General features: G+C 36.0%; 1 protein-coding gene across 5 annotated transcripts in view; it reads right to left on the bottom strand.

Annotated features, from left to right (window-relative positions):
* ARAP2 (ArfGAP with RhoGAP domain, ankyrin repeat and PH domain 2) overlaps positions 1 to 17,443 on the bottom strand; it is a 191,473-nt gene that overhangs the window by 83,359 nt on the left and 90,671 nt on the right. For all 5 annotated transcript variants that reach the window (XM_002929010.4, XM_034671975.1, XM_034671976.1 and 2 more), the window contains exons 16-19: positions 15,138 to 15,282; positions 12,742 to 12,844; positions 11,872 to 12,070; positions 11,615 to 11,678 (exon numbers count right to left, since the gene is read on the bottom strand). In XM_002929010.4, the coding sequence (XP_002929056.1) occupies positions 11,615 to 11,678; positions 11,872 to 12,070; positions 12,742 to 12,844; positions 15,138 to 15,282 (511 nt within the window). The remainder of the gene's footprint in view (positions 1 to 11,614; positions 11,679 to 11,871; positions 12,071 to 12,741; positions 12,845 to 15,137; positions 15,283 to 17,443) is intronic.

Raw genomic sequence — 17,443 nt, 5'->3', positions numbered from 1 at the left:
TAAATATTTCCTGATCCTTGGCTGGCTACTCCAACCCTCCCCCAAGTATATTCCGGGTAACCATCCCTGACATTCTGTCCCTAATGTCTGGATGCTTAATCTATGTCCCCCTTCCTAATATGAATAGCTGATTTGCCCTCCATTATACCATCTGTTCTATATATAAATGTTTTTGCTGCTAGAACCCAAATGGAAGAAAGCCCTTTGGTATGTCTAGTCATTAGCACGGTGTGTGGCATTTCGTGGTACAGAACAGTTTTTAAGTCCTATCACTAGATATAAAAAATTTGACTTGAAACATGAGTTAAAAGTAATCACTGATGTATTTGTATATTTATACCAAAGTAGAACTATTTGATCTTGATTTCAAACTCTGAGCGGGCTACTTTGGATTCAACCTAAAGAGAAAGAAATGAGCTGCGTGAACACTAGGTTGTTGTTTTATTTTGTTTTGTTTTGGGGGGGGGTGCCCATCGTTTATGTTCCTGACAATTCACTAGCCCTCATTTAAACAGAAAATCAAAGTCCACTTTCTTTCCTTCAGTGTCCTTTCCGTGTTTCTCTAAGAATATAAAGCAAGTGGCACCTGACTACACACCACTAACACCTTCTGAACTTGGAGAAATTCTGCTTCTTCCCCGACATGCGTGCCTGTGATCTTCATCTCTTGCTTTCTGACATGTATATCTACTGTTCTTAGTCTCCACCGCACCAGAGTAGCCCTGACCTCCTGCTTCTGTCATTTGCTTTTTGAAGAAATCTGACACTTGCTGTAATATTGCTGACATGCTTTAGCCTTTTTGTTTATCTCAAATCATCTTTAGCTCAAAAGCGTTCTATTGCTAGGTACCATTTGTCTAACAGAAACTACGTAACTCGGGAAACTTCCCTGAGGAAATATCAAGCCCCCACATTATGTAGACAATCAAAATTACGACTTGCTAAATTCAGGTCTTTAGGTAAAGGGAAAGTTTTAATTTCTGTTGATTCTTACATATTTTCTTTTTTTCTTTTAACTTGTTACTTAAACTCTAACTATATACAACATATTTGGTACTGTCTGCTTATAAACAAACTGGTACAGTGGGTGGGTATTCAGCAATCAGTGAAAGAAATCCAAAATGCAACAACTTTCCTGCAATACCAGTATAATTCTGCCATCAACTGTGCACATTTCAAACTTTACATTTTCTTTCTAGTCAGAAGAAATCCCATAATGACAAGTTTAGCTGTCTCCTTGTGAACTAGTGAGGGGTAGAACAAGTAATGACAAGTTAATGACAAGTTAACTCCTGAGTCAACTTGTTAAACACTGAATCCTAAAATATAGCATCTAGTGAAGGTGTGTGACATTTAATAGCCTCAGTTCAACAGCTTTCTCCTGTGATGCTTATCGCATCTTTGTGCCTGGAATAAAGCACCAAAAGACATTCTCAACAAAAATGCTGGCCCACTTTGTGATTTCAAGTTTTATCAAACAATAATTTTACACTTCTAAATAAGAATTCCAAAGAAATAGTTCATTTACATCTTGAAAATTTGAAAAGTTACTTTGAAGAATTCTAACTACAGAGAAATAAATTATTCTAATTGCCCATTCCTCAAACGTAAATTTTAAAGGGCACTTCAAAGTCATAAATAAACATTCTTATAGCCTATAATGAATCAAGACAGTTCAATAAGACCTAAAAACCAAGCCCCGGGACTTACAAAAACAATTTTCTCAAAATTGCAATTTAATAACCACAAAGTGTAGACAGACTATCATATTTGAGCCTCGTCTACTGCCCCAAACCAGAATGCTTTCACAAATAAGATCAATAAATCTGACTGCATTACAGTTACATGAAGAACATCTTAAGCACAACTAAAAAGCAAACAGCAAGCCCCACAAATATGACTGAAAAAGAGAGTAGTAAGTCAGCATTTGTTTGGCCAAAACTACTTTATTTTGCTTTCATTTCTGAAAGATATATTTTTTTAAGATTTTATTTATTTATTTGACAGAGGGAGAGACAGCCAGCGAGAGAGGGAACACAGGCAGGGGGAGTGGGAGACGAAGAAGCAGGCTCCCAGCGGGGGAGCCTGACAAGGGGCTCGATCCCAGGACTCCAGGATCACGCCCCAAGCCGAAGGTAGACGCTTAACAACTGAGCCACCCAGGCGCCCCCTGAAAGATATTTTTTGCTAAATTTAGTATTTTAGGTTAACAGCAGCTGGGTTGCTTATTTTGTAAGTTTTTTTTTTTTTTTATTGTTGTTTTGGTTTTCTCCAGCACTTGAAAAGATTTCAATACACTGTCTTCTGGCTTGCACTGTTTGTGACGAGACACTCTTATCTTTGTCACTTATATTTAATGTGTCTTTTTTTTCTCTTGGTACTTAATTTTTTCCCCCTCACAATGGTTTTCAGCAATTTGATTATCATGCTTGAGATATGCTGATCTCAGTACATTTGTGGATTAACAGTTTTTATCAATTTCGTATAAGATTTGCCCAAAAGTCTTCAAAGATTTTTTGACTTCTTTCTCTTCTCTCATTTTGGGTATTCTAATGAACACTTACAGACTGCTTGATACTGCCCCCACTGGTCACTGAGGCTCTGTTGATTTTATTCAGTCTTTTTCTTCTCCATGCTTGTGTTCTGGTAGCTTCTATTGTCGTGCTTTCAAGGTCATCGATCTTTTTTTACGTAGAATCTGCGATGGGATTAAGCTGACCCAGTGAAGTTTTCTTTACAGAGAGACTGTATTCCTCAGGTTTAGAAATTCCATTTAGTTCTTTTTTTTAATTATCCATTTTTCATCATTATGTTTATGTTTTCTTTTACATCTCTGAATACATTTATAATACTTAATAATCACTATTTAGAGTCTTTGGCAATTCCATTATCCTTCTCATTTCTGGTTCTGTTCCTGTGAACTGATTTGCAGCTTTTTCACAACGCTAGTAATTTTAATCATACGCTAGACATTGTGAGTGCTGTCATCAGGACTGTTGTCTTCTTTCAGAGAGTGTTGATGTTTATTTTGGCGTCATCTGCCTGTTCAACCTCTGGCAACTAAATTACTTGTGGAGCACCTGGGTCCTTTGGAGGTCTGTTTTTAAGCTTGGTAGTAGGTAAAAATAAATCTACCTTTACTCTAGGGCTAGGTTAGCCTTAAATCTATGGTGTTATCTTTTTGGGGTCTTTGCCAATGCCCTGTGTGTTTAATGAGGTCTCAGCAAGCTGGATGGAATCTGAATGCTCTCCAGTGTCATCTAAGCTCTGGGAATTGTTCAGCTCATAGTACCATGGAAGCTGTTTCTGCCCAGCCTTTGGGAATCTCACCTGACAAATATCCAGATTAGTACCGAGCCACAGGTAAAAGGAAACGTCTATGAAGATTTTCAAAACTCTCTTCTACATATTTACCTCTGTTCTAATACTCTCTCTGGAGAATTGTAGCTACTACACATTCCCTAAACTCCTATCTCTACCTTTTTTGCAATGTAGCAAAACCACCACATTCTGCTTCAGTCTCCCCTTTCCCTGTGCCACGGACTGGAAAGTGCTTACAAAGTAGAGAGACAGGTGATCTTAAATCTTACTTTTTTTTTTCCCCTTCTCTCCATAATCACAATTCTGGAATGCCTATCATCCCAAAGTCTGAAAATAATTTGATATATTTTGTCCGGCTTTCTAGTTGTTTGAAATGGGAGGGCATGTTCCATGCCAGTTATTTCTTCATGGTCAGAAATGGGAGTCTGGCACATTTCCTTTAGTCACTGCATCCATAAATCACTCTCATTTTAATTTAGAGAGATACAGTATTTTTTCCCCACACCTTCAGATAAGAGTTCGCTGCATAAGGATGGAAGTTTAGCCAGAAGCAAACAAACAATTGTGAAGAAAATGTGCAGATGCAGAGACTGTATCACAAAATAATGCAAAAAGAAATACTGTTCTAAATATCTTGTTTCCTCTGAAGCCAACAGTTCAGTAAAAAGTGTCAAAGCACCTAACGCCCCAGGAAGGCAAAGGATCCATTTTACAATCTCATCTCTGCACACTATTAGGCAATCACCTATAGGAATGGAAGAAACAGCCCTGTTTCAAGTCTGCTTAAAACCTCTAATGGTGTTCCACTTGCTGCAGAATAAATCCAAATTCACACTTTTAACAACAGTATTTTTTTAAGTTTTAAAATAGCTTTTAAAAAAATACATCTTCTGTACCCTTGTAAAGAACCTGCAATTCTTTCCAGAACAAGGCAAATTACTAACTATATTTAACTAATAATACTAATATGGTGTCAATCTATCTTTCCAGGTTCATTGGATCATGCTTCCTCCTCAGGAACTCAAGGTCAAGGCCAATTTTCACTGACATTGTTCCTTAGCCATCCTATTCCTCTGAACCTATTGTTTCCACCTCCTGGAATACTTAAGTCTCTAGCCCCTATTTCTATTTCCATTCTATTTCTATTGAAATCCTACCTAGAATTCCAGATCCAGTTAAATATACTTAAAAAAAATTATTATCCTGCTCCCATTTGAGAAGCAATCTTCTCATTCTTTCATATTTTTTCAGATAATATCACATTTATTTGTTCATAAGCTTACATTCTAGTATATGGACGGTGCTTTAAACTGAGTAAGAGAAACTGTGGAAGCAAATAATATATACTTTAAAATCAACCTTGTGTTAAATAGTCATGCATTCCCTTTATTGTAATTCTATCTAAAAAAAAAATCACTTTATAAGTTTGAATAGTCCTTTTCATTTTGCAAAACCTGTGGAGGCGGTGAGAGAAGAGAATCTCTTGTTTGCCTTGGCAACCTTCAGATTAAACTATCTCTATGAATTAAATCATCAGAAAGTTACAAAAGCAGTCAAGCTGATATTGTGGGCAATAGGCTACCATTTAATTTGCAATTACATGCACAATTTAGAAACCACTTTAAGATAATTCACCCTCCAGAGTATTGCTAACATATCAGCTGCTGCAAAATACAATTCAAGAGGGGGGAAAAAAAAACGACATCATATGTAATAAATTGATATGAAATAAGAATCTTAAACTCAGGGCGTTAATCTCCCAAATTGAGAAAAGTAGTCTGTTCCGTAATTGTGGAATGTATTGATGAAGTCTTGATTCTCCAGTGTAAGCTTCCTTATGTCTGGAATTTGCAATTAAAACTGAATGCAGCCAGGCTTGGGAACCATCAAGTGCGTTATGCTTTACTATAGGTCAACCAAGGAATCTTAAAAAACACACACCCACTAAAAACAAAAAAAACATGCCAGTCTTTTCTGTTTCTGATAACATATCTGAGTTATTCATATCATATTCATTATAACCAGGAACCTTTCAGTAAAAGCTTAATAATAGGTGTCTTTGACAAGTGGGCATGTAGCTATAAAAAGTGAAGGTTGTAAACAGAGCAGCTTATTCATCAGAACAAGATACACAGAGAGTGCAGGCTGAAGTGCAGAAATAGTTTTCAAAGTTTAAGAAAAGGATGTTTTGAACATTCCAGTTAAAGTGGATGTATAACCTACTATCCAGGAAAATGCCTTCTGACCTCATGGTCCAGAACACTCACTAACAATAGATATTCAAAAACATTTTTTTTTTCCACACAAAGAAATCCTAACTAAGGCATAAAAGAAAAAGCAAAATCTAAATCCCAATAATAGCACCAAACAGCATGCCAGAAACCCTTAAGTGTAATCAAGAAAGCTTTATTTTCCAAAATAATAATTTTAAAAGTATACAAAGAATACACATTAAAGTGACACCATCTGGAACACCTTCTGCTTACAGCTTTTTAGAGCAAAAATGCTCTGTGTGTGCAAAATATTATTGCAATATTTTTCCGTCTAAAGACACTCATGCTATGCACATAGAGAAAATCACCATGAAGATTAAAATCTATATCTAAATAGTGACTGTATTCAGTGGATGATTATCAGTTTATGAACTTTTCCAGTTCAGGGGGTTCCTTCTCCTCCTTGGCTTTAAGAAATATTAATATATTTTAGCACTTTAACCAAAGGTAGACAAGGACAGGGAAAAGATGTGAAATTAATTTATTTTAAATTTATTTATGATTTGCAATTCTGGTTGAAGCTATTACCAGCAAAAAAAAAAAAAAAAAACCAAAGGTTAAACTTACAGCTGATTGGTTTCTCTCTCTTTCAATTATTCACAATATCTCTATATGCCATCAACATGAATAATTGGAAGCTGTTTTATTTCCTAAAGCCACAATTTTATCTGTCATTGACAAGTCTAACAATCTATTTTAACTTACAGTCATTATTTCCCAAGAGGCTAAGAGATCAAAAAAGAGATGAAAAAGAGGGCAATGCAATGAAATTCTCTTCTTTTGACATGGTATTGAAACAGCTCTTAAGCAATCACATCTACAATTAACTGGCCTTGTTTGAATACTGGGAGAGAAGCACACATTCCCTATCTCGGTAAATGATACAACCATTTGTAAAGTCGCTGCAGGCCAAAAAAGCTCAGGAGTTGTCCTTATCTTCTAGTTCACAAAGCAATTGAAAACCATCTCTCTCCACATTCCACCCTCAAGATCTAGAAAGTTTCTAACATCCAAAACCGTCCATCAATTCCTCTTTTCTTCCAGTTACAATCAAGGGGCCTTGCTTTCTTCTTGTCCTCCCTCTTATACCTTCAGTATCTCCCTTTTTGTGTCTCCTTCCATCAAAATTTAAACTTGCACAAGTTCAAACCATCTAAAACAAACTGCACACACATACCCTTCCTGGGACAAATCCCTTCAACCTCTAGAATCCTATTAACCTCCAGACATCCTCGACAAACTCCTCACCAGCTATTTCAAGTTACTCAATTCCCAGGCTTAATCTAATCCAGTTTCTGCTTTATCACTTGTGCCTGTTTCAAAGTCACCAGATGGACTCTCCATCAATTACCCAATGAAGTATCTGCCCTCATCAGGCAGCACCTAACAGTTCTGACTGTTCCTGCCTTCTTCTAACACTCTCTTCCCCTGGGCTTTGTGACCCTACTCTTGGTTTCTTGCTTCACTTTCTGGATAAACTAGCTTAACAACCCAAGGCAGCTACTTTGCCCTGACAATTACTGGGCTCTAAGATGATGTGTATTCATCAAGGCTCCAACACATGAATTCTTCCCTTCTCACTCTATAGACTCTTCCTAAGTGACTTCTTGCTCTTCCTTCCATCTATGGGTAACTCCAAAATCTGTCACTCTACCCCATTAACCTTTACATGAACACCCTATCTATAAATATCACTTCCTCCCAGCATGTTGTCCTTAGATGTTTATAAGCAACTCTTGTTCAACACATCTAAAATCAAACTCATTATTTCCAAGCTCCCTCTCAAACCTGCTCTTTTCCTATTATTCTCTATTTGAAGCTGATTTATTCACATAACACATATACAAATACACACACACATATACATACACGTGTGTATATGTATATAAATACACAAATATATAAATATGAGAGCTTACTTTGCCCCACACAAGGTGCCATAGCTGGTACATCTGCTTTCTCTTTGTTCTGTCAGGGTTTATAATCTACTGCACTCACAATCTCCCAGGCTCATCTTAACTATTCACACTTCTGACCTCCCTTCTTTCTGCTCTCTCTTTAATTAGGTAAGAATGATATGGAGATATATATATTTTTTTCTAACAAAATATTTTCTAATAAAATGATTTTTTTCTATAGAACTCACTATAGAAGTTTCTCATAAAATGCCGAAATTTTAAATTCTGGTAACTTATATCGTTTATCCAGGATCCTGTTACATTTGTTGACTTAATTCTTGAGAATGATTTGGTGTCGGGAAGTTAAATTTAATTCTTGTTTTATTATTTTTTTAAGATTTTATTTATTTGACAGAAAGAAAGGGGGAGAGAGAGAGCACAAGCAGGGGGAGCAGCAAGCAGAGGGAGAAGCAGACTCCCCATTGAGCAGAGAGCCGGATGCAGGACTCGATCCCAGGACCCGGGCTTAACTGACAGCCACCCAGGTGCCCCTTAATTCTTGTTTCAAAAAGAAAAGAATATTTAGGTTGTTAAGTTACTAATTGACCTCACCTTGATTTCAAAATGGATTCATGAAAATTAATAAAAGAAAATCTTGTTTAGAATGGAGTCAGGAGGCCAGAAGGGGGAGCTCTCATGCACAACAACTAGTTAGTTAATCGCAGACCCAACAGGAAGGGAATCTTGCAAGTCCATACTACTTCAAACACTTCTTTACTACTCAGGCAGGAGGAAGAAAGGTTTTCTCCTCCCCAACAACTGTCCAGCCAATGAGAAACCATCACAACTCAGCCAATGAGAAGCCACTATGAATTGCCAGTTTTACTCCACAAGACCTTTTGTTTATAAAAGCTTCCCCAAGTTCCCAAAGACTACTCCTTCTCTTTTGTTCTCCAGACTTGCCTATGCTGTCATTGTAGGTGCTTGTCCCTAATTGCAATTCTCTGTTCCCAAATAAACCCATTTTCGCTGGTGAAATAATTGGCAGCTTTACCTCAGAGGTAAGAGATTACCCTCCTGGGCATCACATAGGCCCTGGAAGGCTGTTAAGAGTGCTTGAAACAGTGCCTGATACAGTGAGTTCTATACACATTCTCATCATTGTATTCTTGTTATTGTCAGATTATCATTGATTTGGAGGAAAGAGTAAAAGCAAGGAAAAGCAGGGTGTAAGCATGTGATAAATATAGTTGTTTCCAAATGGTACATTTTGATGGCAGCTGTTCAAAGAGATTTAAGGAAAATAACTTGGTTATATATTTGTCCCTGTATTTCTCTGACACATTCCTTGTTCTTCACTTTAGTAAAAATGCTTGCAACATAACTTGTTAATAACACATGTAGATAAAAATTTGGAAATTATCAAAAACACGATTAAGCAGCTCTGACCATTATTTTGCAATTCCATTAGGTTTCAACTATTCTATAAACTCAGAGTATATCTGAGTTCACCTACTGATTCCCATAGTCCCGTGGAAAGGTTAAGATGTTACAAAATAACAAAACATTTGATCTTCTGGCTTCCTTATTTTTGCCTTCATGAGGGAGTGCACTGCATGCAATAAGCATTAAATAACAAGTCATCAAATTGATTAGAATAATTCCAATCTCTATTTGCTATGTTTTATTCCATGTTTGCAACATTTTAATTAAAACCTATGTACAACTGGTCAAATCCTTCTTAGCCTGAAAACGGTAAAGACAAAACAAAACAAAAAAACACCTTGGCTGTAGTAACCGGATAATTTAAATGATAAATACAATAAATTCAACTAACAAGTTGCTGTTGGTTTATTTGTTTAAAAACATGAGTTCTGGGAGTTCAGACTCCAAATCTGTATTGCTGACCAACTTTTTTCCTGCCATTATGGTAGGAGGCAACAGGCATTCTGTAAATATGAAAAGATGACTGTAAAAACTGCATTGTGCTAGTACTTTAATGATGTAATACTATCTAAACATAATACTACCTCATTGTTACTTGTGAACATATAATGAACAGTACTCTGAAAATACAGTGGAACCATCATCTGGTAGCAAAAACCGGAATCTCAAGTATCATGAACCATTATAATCGTAGAAATAAACAAGTAAAAACACAGAATACTAATCATGACTATAAATTAAAAAACACCCTCTGACATAAATATCTAAACAGCAATATGCCTGCTGTCTAAGCTGTTGATGTCCTCTCATGAAACTGAAGCAAAGACAGGTTCAGACAACTGTTGAAAGTCATTATTCATGTCACCAGCAAAGAAAATAACCAAAGGGAAAGCTAATTCAGCTACATTTTTATATTATAGATGTTTTTGCAAATTATCTTGTACTCTTGTAGAGTTAAACATATTACATACTGTAATTAAGGAATTTTAAAGCAAATGATAAAAAATAGGAAAAAAACTCAGTTTGTTCAAGAGACTATATTTAAATGTTGTGACAATGACCCTTAGCTGCTCCTTCCTAGGCTCTTTTTCTGGATCATCCCCCTCTTCTTGATCTCTAATTATTAAAGTCCCAGGAGCTTCATCTTCAAGTCTGTTTTCTGTCTATTCTCTTTGTCTAGGTGAATCCATCCAGTTCCTTGGCTAAATAACATCAATGTATTGATGACTTTCAAATCTCTATGTCCAGTTGTAACCTCTCCACTTAATTCCAGACTTGTATATCCACATGCCCACTCACCAACCCCACTTCCCCGTCAAATAGACATCTCAACGTTACCATTTTCAATATTAAATTCTCCACCTACTACCCCAATCTTACCAGTATCCTAACTCTACTCTCCTGTATTTGTTATCTGGAAAAAACAGCATTATCATTCATGTACTTGCCCAGGCCAAAATCTCAGGGTAATCCTTAACCCTTTCACTGACCTGATCCATCAATAAACCCTCTGGCCTCTGCTTTCACAACAGCTCCAACCACTCAACGCTATCTTATTATGTCTGCCGTCTCTTGCCTGGCCACTGTAGCATCATCCTAACTGGACATTCACTTTCACTCCTGTACCCCAAAGGCTTATTCATCTGAAGTCAGAGTAGACCTTTAAACACCAAAGTCAGATCATTCCACTTCCTGGCTCTCAAAATGCGCAGCTTCCCACCACGCTTAGAATAAAATCTAAATCTTTACATATTATAACCGGTAAGACTCTATATGATCAGGCCCCAAGAGATCTCTGAAGTAATTTCTTTCCACCCTCAAACTCATTCGAATCTCCCAGACAACAGCAGCTTGCTTGCAGACCACGAACATGTACAGCACACTGTTAAGGTCTTCAAAATATCCTTGACCTTATACCTGGAACATTCTATTCGGACCGCTCCACGGTTTGCTTCTTCACCTTATGCACATCTCTAATCAAAGATACCCTCTCTGACTACCCTATCTAAAACAGAATACTGCTCCATCAGGCTCTCTCTCTTCACCTTATTTTTCTTCAAGCATTTAAAATTGATGGACATGGTATTATGTAATTATTTTTTTGTCCGCTTATATTCTATTTCTACCACTAGTGCACATGCTTCATGAGGGTATAAACCATGTCCATTTTATTCAGCACTGTATCCCCAATACCTGTAACAGTATCTGCTACACAGTAGGTGCGTAATAGTTGTTGAAAAAGCAAGTAAATTCAAGAAGTCAAGTTTTATTTGTCCATGTCTCACATGCATAGATAATTTAGGTTATTATTCATATTCATCGTAAACCTACACTGAAACATATTCACAACTGCCAAAGTGCTTCCAAATACTTAAATGTGAATGTCCCAAAGGCATGTCAGTCTACAGAAAAGTATAATAATTGATCACACTGGTTTTTTCATGACAAATATAAAAATATGCAACCTTTATTGGTATATTCTTTCTACTGAAGAGTGTGTGTATATCTATCTATATCTATCTATCTATCCACATATAGAGAGAGACATACATGCATACACTTCAGAAAATTTCCAACAGGCTATAAAATAGGGAGTTCTCCCTCAAAGAAGATACCCAAAACATCCTACTCCCTAGAATTATTGCCATAAAGAGTAAAAAGCAAAAATGCACTTACCTCCCTTTTTCTACCAAGAGCAAGACATCCATTTTTTCCCCATTCTGAACTACTGTGCTGATTGCTGGAGAGAGAGGAGAAAAGCACGAAGCCATCGTTTAAAACATGACACTAAATACCCATAAAGACACAATTATTAATACTACTTAGTCATGTTTGGAAGTAAGGCGTCCTAATTTCATGTAAAAGCTACTATTATCATATGCAATAAAGAATCGCATCCAAAATATAAGAGGAAAGCAGAAAAAAAATCGTACTTAGCTCCTGCAGTCTTCTTAAGTGCATTCTGTCTTCCTGAACTTCTTGCATTTGAAGACAAAAACGCAAACTAGATTTTTCCAAAGAAAACCAGCCTTTCCTCCACTGATCCAGGGCATGGCAGTCTTTGTAGTAGAGTTGACCAATCAAATCATAGTCAGCTTCTGTTAAGTTTTCAGCAACAAAGGGAACAAAATGCTGTTAAAACAAATACAGAAAAGTAATAAAGACAGTGCAAATAGGAAATCCCTTCCCTACCTATGGACTTGAGGGAAGGTAGAAAAACACAAATAGTTTCTCTACCTTAAACATTTAGAAGTAACCCACATTTCAAAACAATTATTTAAACTTGCTATCAGTCTTAAAAGTGCACAGCTAAAACGCATTTTCAAATGGCAGCGTCTTAAACCACTTTTTTGGATATATATAGAATTGAAATGAGAAGACATCCTCTATGCTGATTTGTGGCCTTTTTCAAAATGTCAACCTTCAATGTTTGTCTCCATTTGTATCTTTTACTGAATCTGTTCCTTTCCCCTTTGTGTATACCATGAATAACATATCTACCTATGAAGAGACATACATAGAAATGACTTCACAATAGTGAAAAGATCTTAATCATCATAATATGGCTTGAATTCAAAGAATGATTCCTCCAAGGTCCTACATTATTATTTTTTTTCCTCTGTTTAAAGCTCTAGGAAGGAAACTCTTCATCTCTTTTGACTATAACCTTTGAAAACTTAATGAAGTATGGACATTTTTCCCAGAATCTTGTGTAGAATTTTTATGGATCTCTGAAGCTCAACCACAGACCCCAAGTTAAGAATATTCTCTGGACTTAGGGTAAATATGCAATATTTAAATACCTTGGCTATTGCCTCTGTCCATTTTCTTTGAGCCTGAGATGTTTCAGCTCCAAATAAAAATGCACGTTCTGAGGGTAAATAGATCTCAAAGGTAAAGATGGGCCTGTAGCACACATGAATAAAAAGATACTATTGTTTATATTTGGCTCTTATGAAAACAAATAACACAAAAGTTTTTAATTAAATTCCTTTTGAAAACTGGATAATGCTATGAAATCTATCATATTTTTCTACCAATTTACATTTTAATTCATTTGAATAAATGGAATACACTGGATCAGACAAAAGGAATAGTCTTCTGATTATTTAATCAGTCTACTGCATGACTGTTAATGCCCTGGACACTCATTAGTTGACTGATGTGGCAAAGGGCTCTCTTTGGTCTCCTCTTCCCTCTCAGACCAGGCCATCCTGACACTCTGTTTAAAACAAACACTGTCCAAACCATTCTCTAATTGGCCCTCTTCTTGTCTTATTTCACAAATCTTCCTCCCATTACTCATCTTATCCCAAAATTTTATCTTCTTATTGCAGATAAAATTAGAGTAACATCCCAGGCCTGAATTGTTCCGGGGCCCTCACCCACAGCTCCAACTATTTCCTGGAACGTGGTAAGTACGTTGCTGCTGTTACATTAAAAAAAAAAAAAAAAAAAAAAAAAAAAAAAAAAAAACCTCAAAATACCCTATATCAAAGTCATTTTTCTTCTTCCTCTTTTTAACCCCATGTTGCTTGTATTTGCCTCATGTTTCAATTTAGAAGCATCACCACTTATTTTATCAACAAGCTCAAAACCTTGGGGTTTGATTTCTTAACAGCAAGTTCTTCATCCAGTCAAGATAGTTCATCTCATTAGTTCAATCCTAAGATTCTCTCAACTCACTGTTCTTTTTTTTTTTTCTTTTTAATATTCTCTTCCTCCAGGTAAACTCTCCGTAATTGTGGTCTCTCTTCTCCCATCTGTCTCTCACCACTTCAGCCAGCTTTCTTCCTCAAATACAAATCTATGTAACCCCTCACTGCCTGCATCACTGAGTCCAAACTCTATAAAGTGTTATTTAAGGAGACTCGGAGCATGGCTGCCATAGTTACTTTTTAACTTTATTTCATTGTAAATGGTTTCTCCTGCATGTCTACTTATATCAGGAACACTCTATCGAGAATGTTTTATTTCTGAATGATTACATGCTGACATAAACTAGTATTATTTTAAATTATATTTTATTTACTAATTAAGCAACTGAATATGAGAATGAATTTATTTTAATATTTCACAGTAAGCCATATTAAGTTAATTACTCATTTGGAATAAAAGCACTATTAGGATTAAAACAATAAAAAATCAACAAATAGTTTTGTTGATTTACTAGAAAACAATAGTCACTTCAACTAGTATATACTGGTCATCGTATACTAATGATACTATGTTACATGTAATTTTATGTAAATGACAACGCTCTGCAAATCCCTTCCCATTCTCATAAAATTTACATTAAAATACTATGTTCCTATAAAACTGATTAATACAGATTTTAATATTTATAGTTTTTCATTAATTACATTACAAAATACAACTTTCACACCAAGTATCTTAGTTTGTTTTTAAAAGTCCTCACAAAAAATTTATTAAACTATTCTTTGAGTCAAATATATTAAATAAATAATGCTTACTCTCTTTTAATTGCATCTTTTTTGAGACCATTAAAATGCTAAAGTAAATCTTTAGGGAATTTAGCATTTCAATATGGTATTAAATATAATTTAGTTTTTTATCTTAATGCAAATAGGTCATTACTGTTTTCCTTTGAATGATAATGCATTAAATGAATGCATAAATTTTGCTATTAGTCCACCATTTTATTTATTTATTTATTTATTTATTTTATTATTTTTTTTTAAAGATTTTATTTTTATTTATTCGACAGAGAGAGAGACAGCCAGCGAGAGAGGGAACACAAGCAGGGGGAGTAGGAGAGGAAGAAGCAGGCTCATAGCAGAAGCCTGATGTGGGGCTCGATCCCGTAACGCCGGGATCACGCCCTGAGCTGAAGGCAGAGGCTTAACCGCTGTGCCACCCAGGCGCCCTTAGTCCACCATTTTAAATGAGTAAATCATAAAAATTTTAGGACTACAGGTTCTAGATTGGAATGCTATAAATTTAAGATTAGATGCAAATACATTAGCCTTTCATTGTACCTAGTGTAATATTTTAATTTTTCTACTTTTTAGCAAATTCCCTAAGGAACTTTCAGAAGTTGCAAAATCATCAGGCTTCAAGAAACTATTACACCTTTCTACAATAAGCTAATGAAGAGTTACCATAACGAAACTATTATCTGGTATGATAAATACCAGGGAATATTCTTCACCTCCCACCTGTTTAATAGTAGACCTACCCAGTATTTAAATAGAAGTCCTCTTTGTGTACAGCCAAGCAGATAACTTCATTGATGTTAATGGTGCCATTAGGTGTGGTAGACTTATCATTTTCATAGTAACTCAAGAAGCCTCCTTCCAAAACACACCACTTTTTATTTGTCTCTAGGAATTTAAAACAAATAATCAACTGAGTTACGCCATAATTCCGTTTTTAAAAAATACGTGGTTTAAATAATAACTGGATTCAAATTTATTAATTTCCTATTTTGTGTAAAGAGTATGCTATTGCCGTGTGGGATATATAGTTGTCACTTTCTCTGCCCTTAAAAAATGTACAATCTAGTAACAAGGAATGTACAAGACAAAAATAACTATGACATTGATGACCAGAAAAGCAGACAGATCCATAAAGAGATTTCTGCAAAACTACTCTGAAACAGCAAGGACTGATGTGTACACAGAGTATTCAGAGGAAAATATGTAGTATAAAAAGTAAGACTGTGGTTGATGTTAGGTAGGTTTGCAAAAGAAGAAAGGGGCCATAACCTGCAGTGCCCCTAATGCCTTGAATTTAAAATTCAAACTGAGGGCTTCAGAGGGGAGGGGAATGGGGGAATGGGATAGGCTGGTGATGGGTAGTACGGAGGGCACGTATTGCATGGTGCACTGGGGTTATACGCAACTAATGAATCATTGAACATCAAAAACCAGGGATGTACTGTATGGTGACTAACATAATAAAAAAACATTAAAAAAATAAATAAATAAAATAAAATTCAAATTGTAAGGGGTCTTACACTGTGGCCCAGAGGCCAAATCCATATCATCACCTGTTTTTATAAATAAAGTTTTCTTAAAACACAGCCAAATGAATTCACTTACAGATTATCTGTGACTGTCTAGGCATTATCTGGAGAGAGAGGTAAGGTGCCATTCCAGAAACAAAGTGGTTATAGGACATTCTACAGTCTCCTAGTTACCTGCCCACATTTACTTACAAAATGAAGCCAGTGATAACCAAAACCCAAATCCCGACACTCTCAGCAAGAAATGGAATCATCTGACAACTGATCCCAAACACTTAAAAGAAAGCTTCCAACATAAAAGACAGAGAACCAAAACCAAAATAATAATTCTTTTGAACTATAAGTAATATCAGACTGTCAAGGGAACATACCGTAGGCATAAAACAAGAACACATGTTTCAAAAAGGAAAATTTAGAACACAAAAAAATTATGTTTTGATAATTAAAAATGGAATCATGAATTTTAAAAATTAAAAAGAAATATCTTCTCCCATTCTGTGGGCTGCCTATTAGTTTTTTTGACTGTTTACTTGGCTATGCAGAAGCTTTTTATCTTGATGAAGTCCCACAAGTTCATTTTTTCTTTTGTTTCTCTTGCCTTTGGAGATGATGTGTCATGAAAAAAGTTGCTGTAGCCAATGTCAAAGAGATTGCAGCCTATGTTCTCCTCTATGATTTTGATGGACTCCTGTCTCACATCGAGGTCTTTCATCCATTTGGAGTTTATCTTTGTGAATGGTGTGAGAAAGTGGTCAAGTTTCATTCTTTAGCATACAGTTGTCCAATTTTCCCAGCACCATTTACTGAAGAGACTGTCTTTTTTCCACTGGATGTTTTTTCCTGCTTTGTCAAAGATTAGTTGCCCAAAGAGCCGAGGGTCCATTTCAGGGTTCTCTATTCTGTTCCATTGGTCTATGTGTCTGTTTTTGTGCCAGTACCATGCTGTCTTTGTGATCATAGCTTTGTAGTATAGTTTGAAATCCGGCTGGTATCCAAGATCTACAAAGAACTTCTCAAACTCAATACACGAGAAACAAATAATCGAATCAAAAAATGGGCAGAAGATATGAACAGACACTTTTCCAATGAAGACATACAAATGGCTAACAGACACATGAAAAAATGTTCAAAATCATTAGCCATCAGGGAAATTCAAATCAAAACCACATTGAGATACCACCTTATGCCAGTTAGAATGGCAAAAATTGACAAGGCAAGAAACAACAAATGTTGGAGAGGATGTGGAGAAAGGGGATCCCTCTTACACTGTTGGTGGGAATGCAAGTTGGTACAGCCACTTTGGAAAACAGTGTGGTGGTCCCTTAAAAAGTTAAAAATAGAGCTACCTTATGACCCAGCAATTGCAGTACTGGGTGTTTACCCCAAAGATACAGACGTAGTGAAGAGAAGGGCCATATGCACCCCAATGTTCATAGCAGCATTGTCCCACAATAGCTAAATCGTGGAAGGAGCCAAGATGCCCTTCAACAGATGACTGGATTAAGAAGATGTGGTCC

The sequence above is a fragment of the Ailuropoda melanoleuca genome, chromosome 11 (genome assembly GCF_002007445.2).
Source record: "Ailuropoda melanoleuca isolate Jingjing chromosome 11, ASM200744v2, whole genome shotgun sequence".
Taxonomy (NCBI): domain Eukaryota; kingdom Metazoa; phylum Chordata; class Mammalia; order Carnivora; family Ursidae; genus Ailuropoda; species Ailuropoda melanoleuca.
This window is presented reverse-complemented; position numbering and strand designations above follow the sequence as displayed.